Source organism: Chelon labrosus, assembly GCF_963514085.1.
Source record: "Chelon labrosus genome assembly, chromosome: 10".
NCBI classification, from domain to species: Eukaryota; Metazoa; Chordata; class Actinopteri; order Mugiliformes; family Mugilidae; genus Chelon; species Chelon labrosus.
Genome location: NC_140360.1, coordinates 291,571 through 313,265, shown reverse-complemented (window position 1 = coordinate 313,265; position 21,695 = coordinate 291,571). Strand labels below are relative to the sequence as shown.

General features: G+C 45.3%; 2 protein-coding genes across 2 annotated transcripts in view; one reads left to right on the top strand and one right to left on the bottom strand.

Moving 5' to 3' along the window:
- The window catches only part of plxnb3 (plexin B3), a 179,449-nt gene that overhangs the window by 116,767 nt on the left and 40,987 nt on the right, over positions 1-21,695 (bottom strand). The window lies entirely within an intron of this gene.
- Positions 1,554-20,406, top strand: LOC311494801 (TSC22 domain family protein 4-like). Its single transcript, XM_084554027.1, has 5 exons — positions 1,554-2,370; positions 4,075-4,768; positions 6,097-6,230; positions 16,660-16,711; positions 18,516-20,406. The coding sequence occupies exons 2-5, from the start codon at positions 4,133-4,135 to the stop codon at positions 18,663-18,665; spliced, it is 972 nt and encodes a 323-aa protein (XP_084410153.1). The 5' UTR covers positions 1,554-2,370; positions 4,075-4,132; the 3' UTR covers positions 18,666-20,406.

Here is a 21,695-nt window from a genome sequence, read left to right as displayed (position 1 = left end):
ACAGAAAATAAAACTTAATCATCTGTTCTAATCTCTCTGCCTCATTTATTGACTCCAAAGATCCGCTTGATGTTTTTCTAAATGTAACATTAGACCATAAAATGTTAAACTGTTGCTTGAACAGCAGGAATCATGTTTGTTATTAAATGATTATGATGAAGGTTAATTAGTATGATTAGCTGGTCCTTTCAGTCGACAGTGACATTTAAATATAACGTCTAACATTTCAACAAGAGACCTAAGGAGTTTAATTACAAGTAGAATTAATTTATTTTAACAGAACTTAAATAAAAGACATTAAACAAACAATGGTGACTGTACTGTACTAGAACATGTTAAAGGTAGTGGGTTTAAGGTGGATTATAGGAACGAGGCAGAGCAGAGGAGGAAGTGGGTGGATGTCCTCCTCCATCATGATGACCTCCCCCATGTCACTGCCACCTCAGAGGATGAGGAGGATGTTCAGTGCTGCTCTTCCTCAGGGGAGCAGGAAAAGAAGAGAAGAAGATTTGGTTCTAAGGTTCTAAGGTTCCACGCTGGACAAACATGTCACCAATGATCTACACTGAAGCTGTGGAGGAAAAGAATAAAGCTGATGATAAAACTATTCTGTCACATCTGTGGGATAAAAGAAAACAAGACCTTTAAATATAACAGACATCTGTCAGATATAATACCAGGTGTGGCAGACATCACAGGTGAGTGTGAGCTGAACCAGCTACTGAAAGAGACAATCATCTTGTAATAAACAGAAAAACATCCATCGTTCAAATCTGAAATATTAATGTCTCAGCAGATTTCTGTCAGAGTCATAAATATGAGTCTGTTGTAGGAGCATTTAAACATCTAAGAACTAGAACTGTAAATAAAAACCATCTAATGAAACTATTAAGAACAACTTAATAAAAGTATAATCAAGTGATACAAGGTCAGCACTGATGCCTCACAGCCAGAAGGTTCTGGGTTCTGGTTCCTTTCTGTGTGTAGTCTGCATGTTCTCCCTGTGTCTGCGTGGGTTCTCTCCAGGTTCTCCAGCTTCCTCCCACCGTCCAAAGACATGCTGGTTAGGTTCATTGGTGATTCTAGACTGGCCGTAGGTGTGAGTGCCTCTCTGTGTTAGCCCCATCTTTCTAGTTGCAGTACTTGGTAATTTAACTCCTATTGGAGTTTGTTGTTTTTAACACCTCAACCCTCAATTACACAAGTTGGTTGTTTTAACTTCTGACTAGCCACTGTAACCCTGATGAGTATGTAAATATTTTTGCACATAACATAATTGTCTGCCTTATTGTATTTTCTGTATCTTCCACTGTTGTTTCCTGCAGCTGTTACGTCCTAATGTCCCCACAGGGATGAATAAAGTCTTATCTCTTATCTTAAATAAACTAAACTAAAGAATATACCTTTAGTTTCAGTGTTTTAATTAAATATGATGCTGATGTAGAGAACTCAAGCTAAAACAACACTTGACAAAATCTACAGTTTAAAGTTAACAAAGTTAAAAATGAATACATTTATAGAATCTAATTTAAACAACAACTCATCATATCAAGTCACGTGAGGACGGACACGTCACATCAAACCAGGAGCCGTGTCAGCTGCTAGCACCTCGGATAGCGCCTAGCTTAGCTTGTTAGCCTGAGCTAACACCGAGGGGGAGAGCTGGGGGGGCGGGGCCAACAACTACCTGAGGGTGGGCGGAGTATAGCACAACCAGCTCCGCCCACTTTGAGCTTCATCCAATGACGTCGATACGGCTCCAAAGCTGACTCCTCCTCCTGGTCCTCCTCCGTCTTCACTGCGCAGGCGCCACCTTGTCAAAACCACCAACGTGCACGTGTTTGTCTTGCTCTGGGCTCGGACACGCGCACGTCCCGTCTCTTATACTAAGTAGAGAAAGTAGAGAGAACGATACGGATCGGACCAGGACCCGGACCAGGACCCGGACCAGGACCAGGACCCGGACCAGGACCCGGACCAAGACGAACCAGGAAGGAGTAAAAACTAGTTCAGTGGCTCCTGAATGGAGGCGTGCTACGGCATGAGGAGGGAGAGAGGAGGAAGGGAGGAGTGAGAGGAGGAGGAGGAAGAGGAGAGAAGAGAAGAGAAGAGGAAGAGGAAGAGGAGAGCTGGTCTTAGTGAAAGAAGAAAGCACCGAGGAAGAGGAGGAAGAGGAGGAAGAGGAGGAGCAGCTGGACAGAAACTTTCAGGATAAAAAGTTCTCAAACTTCATCTCTGTGCGCGCTCCCGACCTGTAACGTGACTGGACAATGGACCGATTGTGTCACCGGGCTCCGCGGTGACGTCACGGTCCGCTGATCCGGATCAGGACCACGGCAGCGGGCGCGCGCCTCGGCTCAGCGCGTGAACGTGAGTGTATACCAGGATGACGTCAGTGGTTGTGTTGTTGATGTTTTGAAAAGTTTGTAAACAGTCTGTGACGTCAGAGTCTCTGACAGCTGATGTCCTAGAAGACAGAGGTGTTGTCCCCCACCTGTCCCACCCCCACCAAACTAAAACAACAGTTTACATGAACATAGACACAACTAGAAATAACACAACAAATAAAACACAGAATAAATGAAGGACTCTACTGTACAGAGTTCTTCTAGTGTCTCTAATGTGTTAAAGATCAGATCAGGTTTTATTTATTTATCCTGGTCGGTCAATTAAGACGTTAGAGCGACAGAGGACAACAGATCAAAATACAACAAACAGAAGAAGATCAGACAAGAACAACTAGAGAACAAACAACATCAGGTTTATAGGAGCTAACCAACTATTACTACTAATACTACTACTAATACTAATACTAATAATACTAATACTAATACTACTAATAATACTACTATTACTACTAATACTACTAATACTAATACTACTAATACTAATACTACTAATAATACTACTAATACTAATACTAACCCCCCCTCTAGACCGATGACACCTGGGATAGACTGGAGACCTGTCCAGGGTGGACCCCCCCCCCAGACCAATGACAGCTGGGATAGACTGGATACCTGTCCAGGGTGGACCCCCCCCCCCCCCCCCCCAGACCAATGACAGCTGGGATAGACTGGAGACCTGTCCAGGGTGGACCCCCCCCCCCCCCCACCCCCAGACCAATGACAGCTGGGACAGACTCCAGCCCCCCCATGACCCTTCAGAAGGCTAGAGGTTACAGAAGATGAAGAAGATGAAGAAGAAGAAGAATATCATGAATAAAGACAAACTCCATGAGCAGGAGTTGCTCTTGAAAACCAAGTATTGCATCAGTTTGGGTTTTGTCAAACATCCACAGGGTGAAGTGATACAGTGATGAGTTGGTGTAAACAGATGTGTTATGATCTTTAGATGTTGAAGTGAAATGCTGACGTTAAAGAGACAGCTGTTCTTGACGTTTGACAGTTTGTCCAACGTCCTCCTCTACGTCTCTACGTCTCTGCGTCTCTGACTGAGATCTTCTGTCTGCTCATCAGACAGATGTTCTCACTTCAACACTGACATGAGAGAAGTGTAGCTACCTTTACAGATGTTTCCCTCTATCAACCAATCACAGCTCAGAGCCGTCAACATGTTATGCAACAGGCAGCAGACTGAGGCAACCGGCAACAGAGCAACTCTGAGGAAACAGGAAGCAAAGATGAAGACGAGTTTGAGACGAAGGCTGCAGGATGAGAGACATACACCAGAGAGACAGACAGGACAACATTCATTATTTCATCCAGGGGCAATTAAATAATGACCTCCTCCTTGTCTCCTGATGTCCTGTTGCTCCTCCGTCTCCTTCTGTCTCTGTCCTCAGTTATCAGTGTTTCTCCATCTTATTATTTCACTGTCTGATTAAAACCATTCCGTCTCTGGCGACCTCTAACCCTAACCCTCTAACCCTAACCCTCTAACCCCAACCCAACTCTCTGACGTCACACGGTTCACATATTATTCTTTAGTTTTCTATTCATGTGATTCTATTTGTCAGGAGTTTTATTGATTGTGTTGAACTGAGAACTTCTCTCTGAGGCCTGTGTCCTCATAAGTCACATTAACCACTGTGTTGTCCTGTGTGTGTGTCAGTGAGCCTGTAGTGTGTGTGTGTGTGTGTGTGTGTGTGTGTGTGTGTGTGTGTGTCAGGATGAGTGGTGGTAAAAAGAGAAGTGGTTTTCAGATCACCAGCGTGACCTCAGATTTAAACCAGGCTGTCCTCCAATCAGACACCTCCTCCTCCTGCACACCTCACGGAACCTCCTCCCACCCGACCACGCCCTCTCTGAAGAGGAAATACATCCCCCATGATGCCACTGGACAGGGGGCGGGGTCTTCCTCCAGGTTTAGGGTGGTAAGGTTGGCGGTGGGTGGGGTCGACGGTGGCGGGGAGCGGAGTGAGTCGTATCGACGTGGTCGCTGGATGTGTACAGACTTCATGGAGCGACAGAAAGGGGCGGGGTTTAGGAGGGTGATGGACAGTATGAGACACGCCCACTCATTGGAGTCCCTGGAGATGATTGACCGGGACAAAGACAGAGGTGGAGTCCATTCCCAGGACACCACCCACCTGTTGGCTCCACCAGTAGGAGGAGCCAGGGGGGCGGGGCTTGTTGTGAGGAGCGGGCTGGCGTCTCCGACACATCAAGAACCAATCGACATCTGGCTTCTGGGCAGCAAGGAGCCAATGAGAGCGCAGGGTTTATACTCCACCCCTCCACGTCCTTCATCCCGCCCACGGCACGTCCCTCTGCCCCTTTGCCTGGACGTTGATGCTGCAGGACGGGTAACAAATAAACAGACAGACAGGTAGACAGACAGGTAGACAGGTAGACAGACAGACAGGTAGTCAGACAGGAAGACAGGTAGACAGGTAGACAGACAGACAGGTAGACAGGTAGTCAGGTAGTCAGGTAGACAGGTAGACAGACAGACAGGGAGACAGACAGGTAGACAGACAGGTAGACAGACAGACAGGTAGTCAGGTAGTCAGGTAGACAGACAGACAGGCAGGTAGACAGACAGGTAGACAGGTAGACAGACAGACAGGTAGACAGGTAGACAGACAGACAGGTAGTCAGGTAGTCAGGTAGTCAGGTAGACAGGTAGACAGACAGACAGACAGGGAGACAGACAGGTAGACAGACAGACAGGTAGACAGGTAGACAGACAGACAGGTAGTCAGGTAGTCAGGTAGACAGACAGACAGGCAGGTAGACAGACAGGTAGACAGACAGACAGACAGTCAGGTAGTCAGGTAGTCAGGTAGACAGACAGACAGACAGGTAGACAGACAGGTAGACAGGTAGGCAGGTAGACAGACAGGTTGACAGACAGGTAGACAGACAGGTAGACAGGTTGAAAGACAGGTAGACAGACAGACAGGTAGACAGGTAGACAGACAGGTAGACAGACAGTCAGGTAGACAGACAGGTAGACAGACAGACAGGTAGACAGACAGACAGGTGGACAGACAGACAGACAGGTGGACGGACAGACAGACAGGTGGACAGACAGACAGACAGACAGGGGGACAGTCAGACAGGGGGACAGACAGGTGGACAGGTAGACAGGTAGACAGACAGGTAGACAGACAGACAGACAGTCAGGTAGACAGGTAGACAGGTAGACAGACAGGTAGACAGACAGTCAGGTAGACAGATAGACAGACAGGTAGACAGACAAACAGGTAGACAGACAGACAGATAGACAGAGAGACAGTCAGGTAGACGGTCAGGTAGACAGACAGGTAGACAGGTACACAGGCAGACAGTCAGGTAGACAGGCAGGTAGACAGGTAGACCGACAGTCAGGTAGACGGTCAGGTAGACAGACAGGTAGACAGACAGACAGATAGACAGAGAGACAGTCAGGTAGACAGACAGGCAGGTAGACAGGTAGACAGACGGTCAGGTAGACAGACAGGTAGACAGACAGACAGATAGACAGAGAGACAGTCAGGTAGACAGACAGGTAGATAGACAGACAAGTAGACAGACAGGTAGACAGTCAGGTAGACAGACAGGTAGACAGACAGACAAACAAACTGCTATTGATACTATTTTCTGTATCAACTCTTACTTGTCTGTCTGTCTCTACCTGTCTGTCTGTCAGTCTGTCCTCAGGCTGTCTCACTCTCAGCCCAGCTCCCCCCCCGCTGGATCGTACCATCCCACTCTGACACCCATTCACACCCCTGCTGACTTTGGTCTAGACCGATCCACCATGGACCTGCTGGAGGACAACAGGTGACTGGTTATTTGTTTACCATTAGACAGACAGACAGAGAGATAGACAGACAGGCAGGTAGACAGAGAGACAGACAGACAGACAGGCAGGTAGACAGAGAGACAGACAGACAGAGAGACAGACAGACAGGTAGACAGAGAGACAGACAGGCAGGTAGACAGAGAGACAGACAGACAGACAGGCAGGTAGACAGAGAGACAGACAGACAGAGAGACAGACAGACAGGTAGACAGAGAGACAGACAGGCAGGTAGACAGAGAGACAGACAGACAGACAGGTAGACAGAGAGACAGACAGACAGAGAGACAGACAGACAGGTAGACAGACAGACAGACAGGCAGGTAGACAGAGAGACAGACAGACAGGCAGGCAGGTAGACAGAGAGACAGACAGACAGACAGGTAGACAGAGAGATAGATAGACAGACAGACAGGCAGGTCAGACAGAGAGAGAGACAGACAGGTAGACAGAGAGATAGACAGACAGAGAGACAGACAGACAGGCAGGTAGACAGAGAGACAGACAGACAGAGAGACAGAAAGACAGGTAGACAGAGAGACAGACAGACAGGCAAGTAGACAGAGAGACAGACAGACAGACAGACAGGTAGACAGAGAGATAGATAGACAGACAGACAGTTCAGACAGACAGGTAGACAGAGAGACAGACAGACAGACAGGTAGACAGAGAGACAGACAGACAGGCAGGTAGACAGAGAGACAGACAGGTAGACAGAGAGACAGACAGACAGGTAGACAGAGAGACAGACAGACAGACAGGTAGACAGAGAGATAGATAGACAGACAGACAGGTCAGACAGACAGGTAGACAGAGAGACAGACAGACAGACAGACAGACAGACAGACAGACAGACAGACAGACAGAGAGAGAGAGAGACAGGTAGACAGAAAGTCTTCTCTGTACTCAATGCTAAACAGCTCTGAGTAAATCATGTCAGTTCCTGTCCTGAAGGAGAACTGATGGAACCAGCAGGTTCCTAACAACTACCGTTCTAGACTAGAACCCTCCAAACACAGGGACATAGCCATGACATCGTCAGTTACTGTCATTGACCTCCTAGTTCATGTCCTTCCATGTCAACCACACCTTCTCCAACACTGACCTCCTAGTTCATGTCCTTCCATGTCCACCACACCTTCTCCAACACTGACCTCCTAGTTCATGTCCTTCCATGTCAACCACACCTTCTCCAACACTGACCTCCTAGTTCATGTCCTTCCATGTCCACCACACCTTCTCCAACACTGACCTCCTAGTTCATGTCCTTCCATGTCCACCACACCTTCTCCAACACTGACCTCCTAGTTCATGTCCTTCCATGTCAACCACACCTTCTCCAACACTGACCTCCTAGTTCATGTCCTTCCATGTCAACCACACCTTCTCCAACACTGACCTCCTAGTTCATGTCCTTCCATGTCCACCACACCTTCTCCAACACTGACCTCCTAGTTCATGTCCTTCCATGTCCACCACACCTTCTCCAACACTGACCTCCTAGTTCATGTCCTTCCATGTCCACCACACCTTTTCCAACACTGACCTCCTAGTTCATGTCCTTCCATGTCAACCACACCTTCTCCAACACTGACCTCCTAGTTCATGTCCTTCCATGTCCACCACACCTTCTCCAACACTGACCTCCTAGTTCATGTCCTTCCATGTCCACCACACCTTTTCCAACACTGACCTCCTAGTTCATGTCCTTCCATGTCCACCACACCTTCTCCAACACTGACCTCCTAGTTCATGTCCTTCCATGTCCACCACACCTTCTCCAACACTGACCTCCTAGTTCATGTCCTTCCATGTCCACCACACCTTCTCCAACACTGACCTCCTAGTTCATGTCCTTCCATGTCCACCACACCTTTTCCAACACTGACCTCCTAGTTCATGTCCTTCCATGTCCACCACACCTTCTCCAACACTGACCTCCTAGTTCATGTCCTTCCATGTCCACCACACCTTCTCCAACACTGACCTCCTAGTTCATGTCCTTCCATGTCCACCACACCTTCTCCAACACTGACCTCCTAGTTCATGTCCTTCCATGTCCACCACACCTTCTCCAACACTGACCTCCTAGTTCATGTCCTTCCATGTCCACCACACCTTCTCCAACACTGACCTCATTTCATCTTCTTTACTTGTCTGCTTTACAGTTTTCTGTCCTTAACCTACTTTTACTTGTCCCCCCACTCACCTGACTGTCTTGTTGAGACTCACCTGTCTCCTCTCCTTGCATACTGTCCTCTCAGTGCCACCACGTGTCCTTCACATTGAAACAGAAATAACAGAATCTAAGTCCTTCAGTTTCAGTCTGAAAGCTTCTTCTGGAGGATCATAAAGATCTGTCTCCTGTGAGACACCACGTCCTTCAGCAGAGGAGACTTACATCATGAGTGAGACGAGTTAACTGATTAATGTCTCGTCTCTGATGAAAGGGGGGACATGAGACAACCTAACTTTCCCAGACAAGAAGTGAGAGGTGAGACAGGCACCAACGTCATAGCCACCGACTTTACCCACTGTCCCTGAACACAACACAGCTCCCTGGTTAGCCTGACTACACACTATATATACACACTACAAACTACACACAATATATACACACTATACAGTATATACACACCACAATATACACACCACAGACTACACACTATGTATACACACCACAAACTACACACTATATATACACACCACAATATATACACACAATATATACACACTATGTATACACACCACAAACTACACACTGTATATACACACCACAATATATACACACCACAAACTACACACTATATATACACACCACAATATATACACACTATATATACACACCACAATATATACACACCACAATATATACACACTATATATACACACCACAAACTACACACAATATATACACACTATATATACACACCACAGACTACACACAATATATACACACTATATATACACACTATATATACACACCACAGACTACACACAATATATACACACTATATATACACACTATATATACACACCACAGACTACACACTATATATACACACCACAAACTCACACTATATATACACACCACAACTACACACACTATATACACACTATAATACACACCACAGACTACACACAATATATACACACTATATATACACACTATATATACACAACCACAGACTACACACAATATATACACACTATATATACACACTATATATACACACCACAGACTACACACTATATATACACACCACAAACTACACACTATATATACATACCACAAACTACACACAATATATACACACTATATATACACACCACAGACTACACACTATATATACACACTATATATACACACTATATATACACACCACAGACTACACACAATATATACACACTATATATACACACCACAAACTACACACTATATATACACACCACAAACTACACACAATATATACACACTATATATACACACCACAGACTACACACAATATATACACACTATATATACACACTATATATACACACCACAGACTACACACAATATATACACACTATATATACACACTATATATACACACCACAGACTACACACTATATATACACACCACAAACTACACACTATATATACACACCACAAACTACACACAATATATACACACTATATATACACACCACAGACTACACACAATATATACACACTATATATACACACTATATATACACACCACAGACTACACACTATATATACACACCACAGACTACACACTATATATACACACCACAAACTACACACAATATATACACACTATATATACACACTTTATATACACACCACAGACTACACACTATGTATACACACCACAAAGTACACACAATATATACACACCACAGACTACACACAATATATACACACTATATATACACACTTTATATACACACCACAGACTACACACTATATACACACTATATATACACACCACAGACTACACACTATATACACACTATATATACACACCACAATATATACACACTATATATACACACTTTATATACACACCACAGACTACACACTATATATACACACCACAAACTACACACTATATATACACACTATATATACACACCACAATATACACACCACAATATACACACCACAAACTACACACTTTATATACACACCACAGACTACACAATATATACACACTATATATACACACCACAGACTACACACTATATATACACACCACAGACTACACACTATATATACACACTATATATACACACCACAGACTACACACTATATATACACACTATATATACACACCACAGACTACACACTATATATACACACTATATATACACACCACAGACTACACACTATATATACACACTATATATACACACCACAGACTACACACTATATATACACACCACAGACTACACACTATATACACACTATATATACACACCACAGACTACACACTATATATACACACCACAGACTACACACTATATATACACACTATATATACACACCACAGACTACACACTATATATACACACCACAAACTACACACTATATATACACACCACAATATACACACCACAAACTACACACTTTATATACACACCACAGACTACACAATATATACACACTATATATACACACCACAGACTACACACTATATATACACACCACAGACTACACACTATATATACACACTATATATACACACCACAGACTACACACTATATATACACACTATATATACACACCACAGACTACACACTATATATACACACTATATATACACACCACAGACTACACACTATATATACACACTATATATACACACCACAGACTACACACTATATATACACACCACAGACTACACACTATATACACACTATATATACACACCACAGACTACACACTATATATACACACCACAGACTACACACTATATATACACACTATATATACACACCACAGACTACACACTATATATACACACTTTATATACACACCACAGACTACACAATATATACACACTATATATACACACCACAGACTACACACTATATATACACACCACAGACTACACACTATATATACACACTATATATACACACCACAGACTACACACTATATATACACACTATATATACACACCACAGACTACACACTATATATACACACTATATATACACACCACAGACTACACACTATATATACACACCACAGACTACACACTATATACCACAGACTACACACTATATATACACACCACAGACTACACACTATATATACACACTATATATACACACCACAGACTACACACCACAGACTACACACTATATATACACACCACAGACTACACACCACAGACTACACACTATATATACACACCACAGACTACACACCACAGACTACACACTATATATACACACTATATACCACAGACTACACACTATATATACACACTATATACACACACCACAGACTACACACTATATATACACACCACAGACTACACACTATATACCACAGACTACACACTATATATACACACCACAGACTACACACTATATATACACACTATATATACACACCACAGACTACACACTATATATACACACCACAGACTACACACTATATATACACACTATATATACACACTATATATACACACCACAGACTACACACTATATATACACACTATATATACACACCACAGACTACACACTATATATACACACCACAGACTACACACTATATATACACACCACAGACTACACACTATATACCACAGACTACACACTATATATACACACCACAGACTACACACTATATATACACACTATATATACACACTATATATACACACTATATATACACACCACAGACTACACACTATATATACACACCACAGACTACACACTATATATACACACCACAGACTACACACTACACACCACAGACTACACACTATATACCACAGACTACACACTATATATACACACTATATACACACACCACAGACTACACACTATATACACACACCACAGACTACACACTATATATACACACCACAGACTACACACTATATATACACACCACAGACTACACACTATATATACACACTATATATACACACCACAGACTACACACTATATATACACACTATATATACACACCACAGACTACTCACTATATACCACAGACTACACACTATATATACACACCACAGACTACACACTATATAGACACACCACAGACTACACACTATATATACACACCACAGACTACACACTATATATACACACTATATATACACACCACAGACTACACACTATATATACACACCACAGACTACACACTATATATACACACTATATATACACACCACAGACTACTCACTATATACCACAGACTACACACTATATATACACACCACAGACTACACACTATATAGACACACCACAGACTACACACTATATATACACACCACAGACTACACACTATATATACACACTATATATACACACCACAGACTACACACTATATAGACACACCACAGACTACACACTATATATACACACCACAGACTACACACTATATATACACACTATATATACACACTATATATACACACCACAGACTACACACTATATATACACACTATATATACACACCACAGACTACACACTATATATATACCGTAAATCCTCTAATATTGGCCTGTATTCCATTACCGGCCGGGTCTCCAACATTGGCCGGTCTCGCTGTCAGCGGAGGTAATAGTGGCCGGGTCTCTAATAGTGGCCGGGGCTATTATTAGAACCATCTCGGCGGGTCAGGGTTTCGGCGGCACGGTGTGCGGGACCTCTCCCCGGCGTCAGCCGGCCCCTGCCGGGCGCATTTCCTCCGTGGCGGTGCGCCGCGACCGGCTCTTGGTCGGCCTGGAAGTGCTCGGGGCGAAGGTGGCTCGCCGGTTCTGGCCGCGAGCTTTACAGCGACCCCCCGCATCTCACCTCGCCACTTCCCTGGGGTTGTGGAATCAGTGCTCACTGCGCCCTCTCTCATATTTTATAGGTTCAAATAGACACAAAATGTTGTTTTTATTCATTCCACTGGTAGTTCGTTTCGCTCAAATAGAAATTGAGGCCTGCCTCTAATTCTGGCCTCCTTCCAATAAAGGCCTGGGCCGCGATGCGCTTGAGTAAATAAAGGCCCGGGCCTCTATTAGAGGATTTACGGTATATAAGACCTATAACCTCACAGACACAGATGACCACAGAACGACGTCCTTCTACTCAGAGACGTGTCTCTAATAGCGTTAGCATGAACCCTTCAAAATTCACCTGGACCCCTAGCGGCCTCTGTAGGTGTCCAGGTGTCAGAGGACAAGTGTGAAGGATTAAGGGACATCTAGTGGACGTGTCCAGCAGACAACCAGATGGTTGATGAATAAATTGAGACAAACACAAAGAGTTTTTTATGGAGACTGAAAGAGGCTCTGTCTAAGAGTGGGCAGGAAAGACAACGCCACCGCAGCATCTCATTGGCTGAGACACTGAGTGGGTGGAGGCTGGAATGAGGCAGCAGCCAATCACAGGGCAGAAACTGAGTGAGTGGGACAGAGCAAGAGAGACAAAAGGTCTCCTTAACAACCTGATGTCTCACACACAGAGGTTCAGGTTGAAGTCAACATCTGGACGTCCTGAGACAGTTCCTGATTGGAGGAGTACACAGAGAGGCAGCGAGGTCAACAATCGCTGTCCCTGAACAGAGGGACAAGGTGGACCCTAACAAGTCCAAGAGTCTGGACCTTAACTGGGACAACAAAGTCTGGACCTTATCGAAGAACAGCAAGAGTCTGGACCTTAACAGGGACAACAAGAGTCTGGACCTTAACAGGGACAACAAGAGTCTGGACCTTGACAGGGGCAACAAAGTCTGGACCTTATCGAGGAACAGCAAGAGTCTGGACCTTAATGAGGAACAGCAAGAGTCTAGACCTTAACAGGGACAACAAAGCCTGGACCTTATCGAGGAACAGCAAGAGTCTGGACCTTAACAGGGACAACAAGAGTCTGGACCTTAACAGGGACAACAAGAGTCTGGACCTTAACAGGGACAACAAGAGTCTGGACCTTGACAGGGGCAACAAAGTCTGGACCTTATCGAGGAACAGCAAGAGTCTGGACCTTAATGAGGAACAGCAAGAGTCTGGACCTTAACAGGGACAACAAAGCCTGGACCTTATCGAAGAACAGCAAGAGTCTGGACCTTAACAGGGACAACAAAGTCTGGACCTTATCGAGGAACAGCAAGAGTCTGGACCTTAACGAGGAACAGCAAGAGTCTAGAACTTAACGAGGAACAGCAAGAGTCTGGACTTTATCAAAGAACAGCAAGAGTCTGGACCTTAACGAGGAACAGCAAGAGTCTGGACCTTAACGAGTCTGGACCTTAACGAGGAACAGCAAGAGTCTCGACCTTAACGAGGGACAGCAAGAGTCTGGACCTTAACGAGGAACAGCAAGAGTCTGGACCTTAACGAGTCTGGACCTTAACGAGGAACAGCAAGAGTCTCGACCTTAACGAGGAACAGCAAGAGTCTCGACCTTAACGAGGAACAGCAAGAGTCTGGACCTTATCGAGGAACAGCAAGAGTCTGGACCTTATCGAAGAACAGCAAGAGTCTAGACCTTATCGAGGAACAGCAAGAGTCTGGACCTTAACGAGGAACAGCAAGAGTCAGGACCTTAACGAGGAACAGCAAGAGTCTAGACCTTATCGAGGAACAGCAAGAGTCTGGACCTTAACGAGGAACAGCAAGAGTCTGGACCTTAACGAGGAACAGCAAGAGTCTGGACCTTATCGAAGAACAGCAAGAGTCTGGACCTTAACAGGAACAGCAAGAGTCTGGACCTTAATGAGGAACAGCAAGAGTCTGGACCTTAACGAGGTCCATCGGCAGTCTGGACCTTAACGAGGACCTTAACGAGATATAACAGGAGTCTGGACCTTAACAAGGACCTTAACGAGGTACAACAGAAGTCTGGACCTTAACGAGGACCATAACGAGGTACAACAGGAGTCTGGACCTTAACGAGGACCATAACGAGATACAACAGGAGTCTGGACCTTAACGAGGACCATAACGAGATACAACAGGAGTCTGGACCTTAACAAGGACCTTAACGAGGTACAACAGGAGTCTGGACGTTAACGAGGGACACCTAATTAAAACTGGCAAGTGTGAGCAGCAACCGTTGATTGACCGCAACCTGTCAGTTGAAAGAAATGTCAAATGTCCTCTCCAATCATGGACTCCGCCCACCATGTTTGTCGTCGCCCTCCATCAACCCCGCCCCTCCCTCCCAGGTTGCTGCAGCTTGTTGCTAAGCAACCAGAGTCACCTGTTGTGTTACGGGATCGTAGAAAGGTCAAAGGTCAGGAATTCAGGGAGTCATGGCCGGGCACCAGGACCACGAACTCTGAACCCAAACCCAGGAAGTCTCGTAGGTCACTGACTCCGCCCTCCAGACCTCAGATCTTCACAGCGGCTCAGCCAAGGCTTACCAACCAATCACAACCTCACATTACTCCGTTAGCTCCTCCCCCTCATTTACCAGACACTGCCAGGGCTCCGCCCACTGGGCGAGGCTTCGAGGCCAACATTATGTCACTGCTATTGTTTTGTCACAGGTAACTAATCTTGTGGAGAGGCGGAGCTTCTACAGCACATTCACCTGGGGATGTCCACTGATTGGTTTACTGATTACTCTCTCACCTGTCTGTCTCAACCTGTCCGTCTATATCTGCCTGTCTCTGCATGTCTGTCCCTGCCTGTCGGTCTATATCTGCCTGTCCCTACCTGTCTGTCTATATCTGCCTTTCTCTACCTGTCTGTCTCTCACCTGTCTGTCTCTACATGTCTGTCCCTACCTGTCTGTCTCTATCTGCCTGTCTCTACATGTCTGTCCCTACCTGTCTGTCTATATCTGCCTGTCTCTCACCTGCCTGTCTCTACATGTCTGTCCCCACCTGTCTGTCTATATCTGCCTGTCTCTACCTGTCTGTCTCTCACCTGTCTGTCTCTACATGTCTGTCCCTACCTGTCTGTCTCTATCTGCCTGTCTCTACATGTCTGTCCCTACCTGTCTGTCTATATCTGCCTGTCTCTACCTGTCTGTCTCTCACCTGTCTGTCTATATCTGCCTGTCTCAACCTATCTGTCTCTCACCTGTCTGTCTCTATCTGCCTGTCTCTACATGTCTGTCCCCACCTGTCTGTCTATATCTGCCTGTCTCTACATGTCTGTCCCCACCTGTCTGTCTATATCTGCCTGTCTCTCACCTCTCTGTCTCTCTGTGTTGCAGTACTTCCAGTAACAGTCTGATGGCCATTGACAACAAAATTGAACAAGCCATGGTGAGAATTGATCCAATGAATAAACTGATAATTACTCAACAATAAAATGATCAGTTGATGACCTGTCTGTCTGTCTGTCTACCTGTCTGTCTGTCTGTCTGTCTGTCTGTTTGTCTGTCTGTCTGTCTGTCTGTCTACCTGTCTGTCTGTCTGTCTGTCTGTCTGTCTGTCTGTCTGTCTGTCTGCCTGTCTGTCTGTCTGTCTGTCTGTCTGTCTGCCTGTCTGTCTGTCTGTCTGTCTGTCTGTCTGTCTGCCTGTCTGTCTGTTTGTCTGTCTGTCTGTCCGTCTGTCTGTCTGTCTACCTGTCTGTCTGTCTGTCTGTCTGTTTGTCTGCCTGTCTGCCTGTCTGTCTACCTGTCTGTCTGTCTGTCTGTCTGCCTGTCTGTCTGTCTGCCTGCCTGTCTGTCTGTCTGTCTGTCTGTCTGTTTGTCTGTCTGTCTGTCTGTCTGTCTGTTTGTCTGTCTGTCTGTCTGTCTGTCTGTTTGTCTGCCTGTCTGTCTACCTGTCTGTCTGTCTGTCTACCTGTCTGTCTGTCTGTCTGTCTACCTGTCTGTCTGTTTGTCTGTCTGTCCGTCTGTCTGTCTGTCTACCTGTCTGTCTGTCTGTCTGTTTGTTTGTCTGTCTACCTGTCTGTCTGTCTGTCTGTCTGTCTGTCTGCCTGTCTACCTGTCTGTCTGTCTGTTTGTCTGCCTGTCTGTCTACCTGTCTGTCTGTCTGTTTGTCTGCCTGTCTGTCTACCTGTCTGTCTGTCTGTCTGTTTGTCTACCTGTCTGCCTGTCTGTCTGTCTGTCTACCTGTCTGTCTGTCTACCTGTCTGTCTGTTTGCCTGTCTGTCTGTCTACCTGTCTACCTGTCTACCTGTCTGTCTGTCTGTCTGCCTGTTTGCCTGTCTGTCTGTCTGTCTGTCTACCTGTCTGTCTGTCTACCTGTCTGTCTGTGTGCCTGTCTGTCTGTCTGTCTGTCTGTCTACCTGTCTGTCTGTCTGTCTGTCTACCTGTTTGCCTGTCTGTCTACCTGTCTGTCTGCCTGTCTGTCTGTCTGTCTGTCTGCCTGTCTGCCTGTCTACCTACCTGTCTGCCTGTCTGTCTTACTGTCTACCTGTCTGTCTGTCTGTCTGTCTGTCTGCTTGTTTGCCTGTCTGTATGTCTGTCTACCTGTCTGTCTGTCTGTCTACCTGTCTACCTGTCTGTCTGTCTGCCTGTCTGCCTACCTGTCTGTCTTACTGTCTACCTGTCTGTCTGTCTGTCTGTCTGCCTGTTTGCCTGTCTGTATGTCTATCTACCTGTCTGTCTGTCTGTCTATCTGTCTACCTGTCTGTCTGCCTGTTTGCCTGTCTGTCTGTCTGTCTACCTGTTTGCCTGTCTGTCTGTCTGTCTACCTGTCTGCCTGTCTGTCTGACTGTCTGTCTACCTGTCTGTCTGTCTGCCTGTCTGTCTGACTGTCTGTCTGCCTGTGTGCCTGTCTGTCTTGTCTACCTGTCTGTCTGCCTGTTTGCCTGTCTGTCTTGTCTACCTGTCTGTCTGCCTGTTTGCCTGTCTGTCTACCTGTCTGTCTACCTGTCTGTCTGCCTGTCTGTCTGACTGTCTGTCTACCTGTCTGTCTACCTGTCTGTCTGCCTGTCTGTCTGACTGTCTGTCTGCCTGTGTGCCTGTCTGTCTTGTCTACCTGTCTGTCTACCTGCTTGCCTGTCTGTCTGTCTGTCTGTCTGTCTGTCTGTCTGTCTGTCTACCTGTCTGTCTGCCTGTCTGTCTGTCTGACTGTCTGTCTGTCTTGTCTACCTGTCTGTCTACCTGTCTGTCTGTAGGACCTGGTGAAGAGTCACCTGATGCTGGCAGTGAGAGAGGAGGTGGAGCTTCTGAGAGAACAAATCAGAGCACTTCAGGAGAGGAACCATCAACTGGAGAGAGAGAACCACATCCTGAGGACACTGACACACAATATACACACAACATGACACAACATGACTCACAACATGACACAGTATACACACAATATACACACAACATGACACAATATACACACAATATACACACAACATGACACAACATGACACAATATACACACAACATGACACAACATGACACAGTATACACACAATATACACACAACATGACAACATGACACAACATGACACAGTATACACACAGTATACACACAACATGACACAACATGACACAACATGACACAATATACACACAGCATGACAATATACACACATGACACAACATGACACAACATGACACAATATACACAGAACATGACACACGACATGACACGACATGACACACAACATGACACAATATACACACAACATGACACATGACACAACATGACACACAACATGACACAATATACACACAACATGACACACAACATGACACAATATACACACAACATGACACATGACACACAACATGACACAATATACACACATGACCACATGACACAATATACACACAGTATACACACAACATGACACAATATACACACAATATACACACAATATACACACAACATGACACAATATACACAATATACACACAACATGACACAATATACACACAACATGGCACAATATACACACAACATGACACACAACATGACACAATATACACACAACATGACACAACATGACACAATATACACACAACATGACACAACATGACACAATATACACACAACATGACACAATATACACACAACATGACACATGACACAATATACACACAACATGGCACAATATACACACAACATGACACAGTATACACACAATATACACACAACATGACAACATGACACAACATGACACAATATACACACAACATGACACAATATACACACAACATGACACAATATACACGATATACACACCACATGACACACAACATGATACACAATATACACACAACCCTACCTGTGACAACACGGCTCACTGGACAGTGGGTTTGACCTTGGTCACCATGGCAACAGGACTATCTCAGCTGTGGGAGTGGTTTAATCTCAGATGTTCTGTGATGATGATGATGATGATGATGATGATGATGAAGTGGAGACTAATAAATGAACTAAATCAGGTGATGTGTGTTTATTCTCAGGGTCTCACCTGGAGACAAAGGTGTGAGACAGGTTTCTAATTGGTCGGAACATATGACATCACTACATGCAGGGCATGCTGGGAAACTATTGCCAGATCATCAGGAAGTACCAGGATGAAAACACAAAGAGGGAAAGGAGAGGCCTTAATCCTTAATCTGACACACACACACAGATAATCTGTAAAACAAAAACAGGATTAATATTAAGACTCGTATCTGTTTTGTTATTTTTAAAATCCCAGCCTCTGATTGGTTGACAGAGTATAGAACACCAGTAACCATAGCAACTGATGGAGATCCTCCATCGCTGGAGACACACGTCAGACATCGATGGTGTAATGCCTCCCTCTACCTCATGGGGGAGACACACGCTCTAAAATGGAGGAAATATGAATGGAGTCTGGTGCAGAGAGTGACACCTGGACGGAGCCTCAGAGTTACCTGAGTACAGAGATCGTTTATAGCAGCAGAGGTCTCACTCTGTCGCTCTGTGCTTTGATATGCACCTGATGTAAACCAGTTCAGGACCCGGTCTCCATGGCAACAGCAGCTGAGGATTATGGGTGTTTTAACGTGTCTTAATCATCAGTGAATCGTCTGCATGTGCTCTCTGTGCTGGGGCTGCTGGCCCTTTAAGACAGAAAGAGGACAGAATGAGTCGCCCGACTACTCCCCACTCTCCCCCTTCCTCCCCCCCCCCCCCCTCTCCTTCCTCCAACACATTGTTCTGAGACCCCAGCGAGGAGCGGCTCTCCGCTCCCACACGGCGACAAGACAGAGACAGACGGACAGACAGTGAGACAGACAGAGAGACAGACAGTGAGACAGACAGACAGAGAGACAGGTCTCTAGTAACTTCTCGTAGCGAGACGTGTCTCTTTGTGCGAAACCGAATTGGCCGCGACTTATGGATATACCGGCTGATACATGAAAGGAGACAAAGACAGACAGACAGACAGACAGACAGGTGGGCGGACAGGTGGACTGACGCTATGACCGGAGGCACACGCCGTTGGACCGTCGGGCACGAGCTCAGGTGAGCGACACACCGACAGAACAAAGCGTCTCAGTCTCTTTCTTCCGCTTCATCTCTGAGAGATGCTTCCACTCCCGCTGTCATGGCAACCAGACCATAGTTCGGAGGTCGTGCGGATAAACCACAGACCTGTCAATCAACCAATCAACCAATCAATCAATCAGATCATTAAATACAGTTTCCTCATCCGGTTCTTTTCCTTTGTCGTGTAAACAAAGTTTTTGTTATTTATGAATGAAAGTGATCGATCACTGTCTTCACTGAGACAGACACTGAGACATGAGACAGACACTGAGACATGAGACATGAGACAGACACTGAGACATGAGACAGACACAGAGACATGAGACAGACACACACACTGAGACAGACACAGACACAGAGACATGAGACAGACACTGAGACATGAGACATGAGACAGACACTGAGACATGAGACAGACACAGAGACATGAGACAGACACAGACACTGAGACATGAGACACTGAGACACTGATACAGACACTGAGACACTGAGACAGACACAGACACTGAGACATGAGACAGACACTGAGACATGAGACAGACACTGAGACAGACACAGACACAGACACAGAGACATGAGACAGACACTGAGACAGACACAGACACAGAGACATGAGACAGACACAGACATGAGACAGACACAGAGACATGGGACAGACACTGAGACATGGGACAGACACTGAGACATGAGACACTGAGACACTGAGACAGACACTGAGACATGAGACAGACACAGACACTGAGACATGAGACAGACACAGAGACATGAGACAGACACAGACACAGACACTGAGACAGACACAGACACTGAGACATGAGACAGACACAGA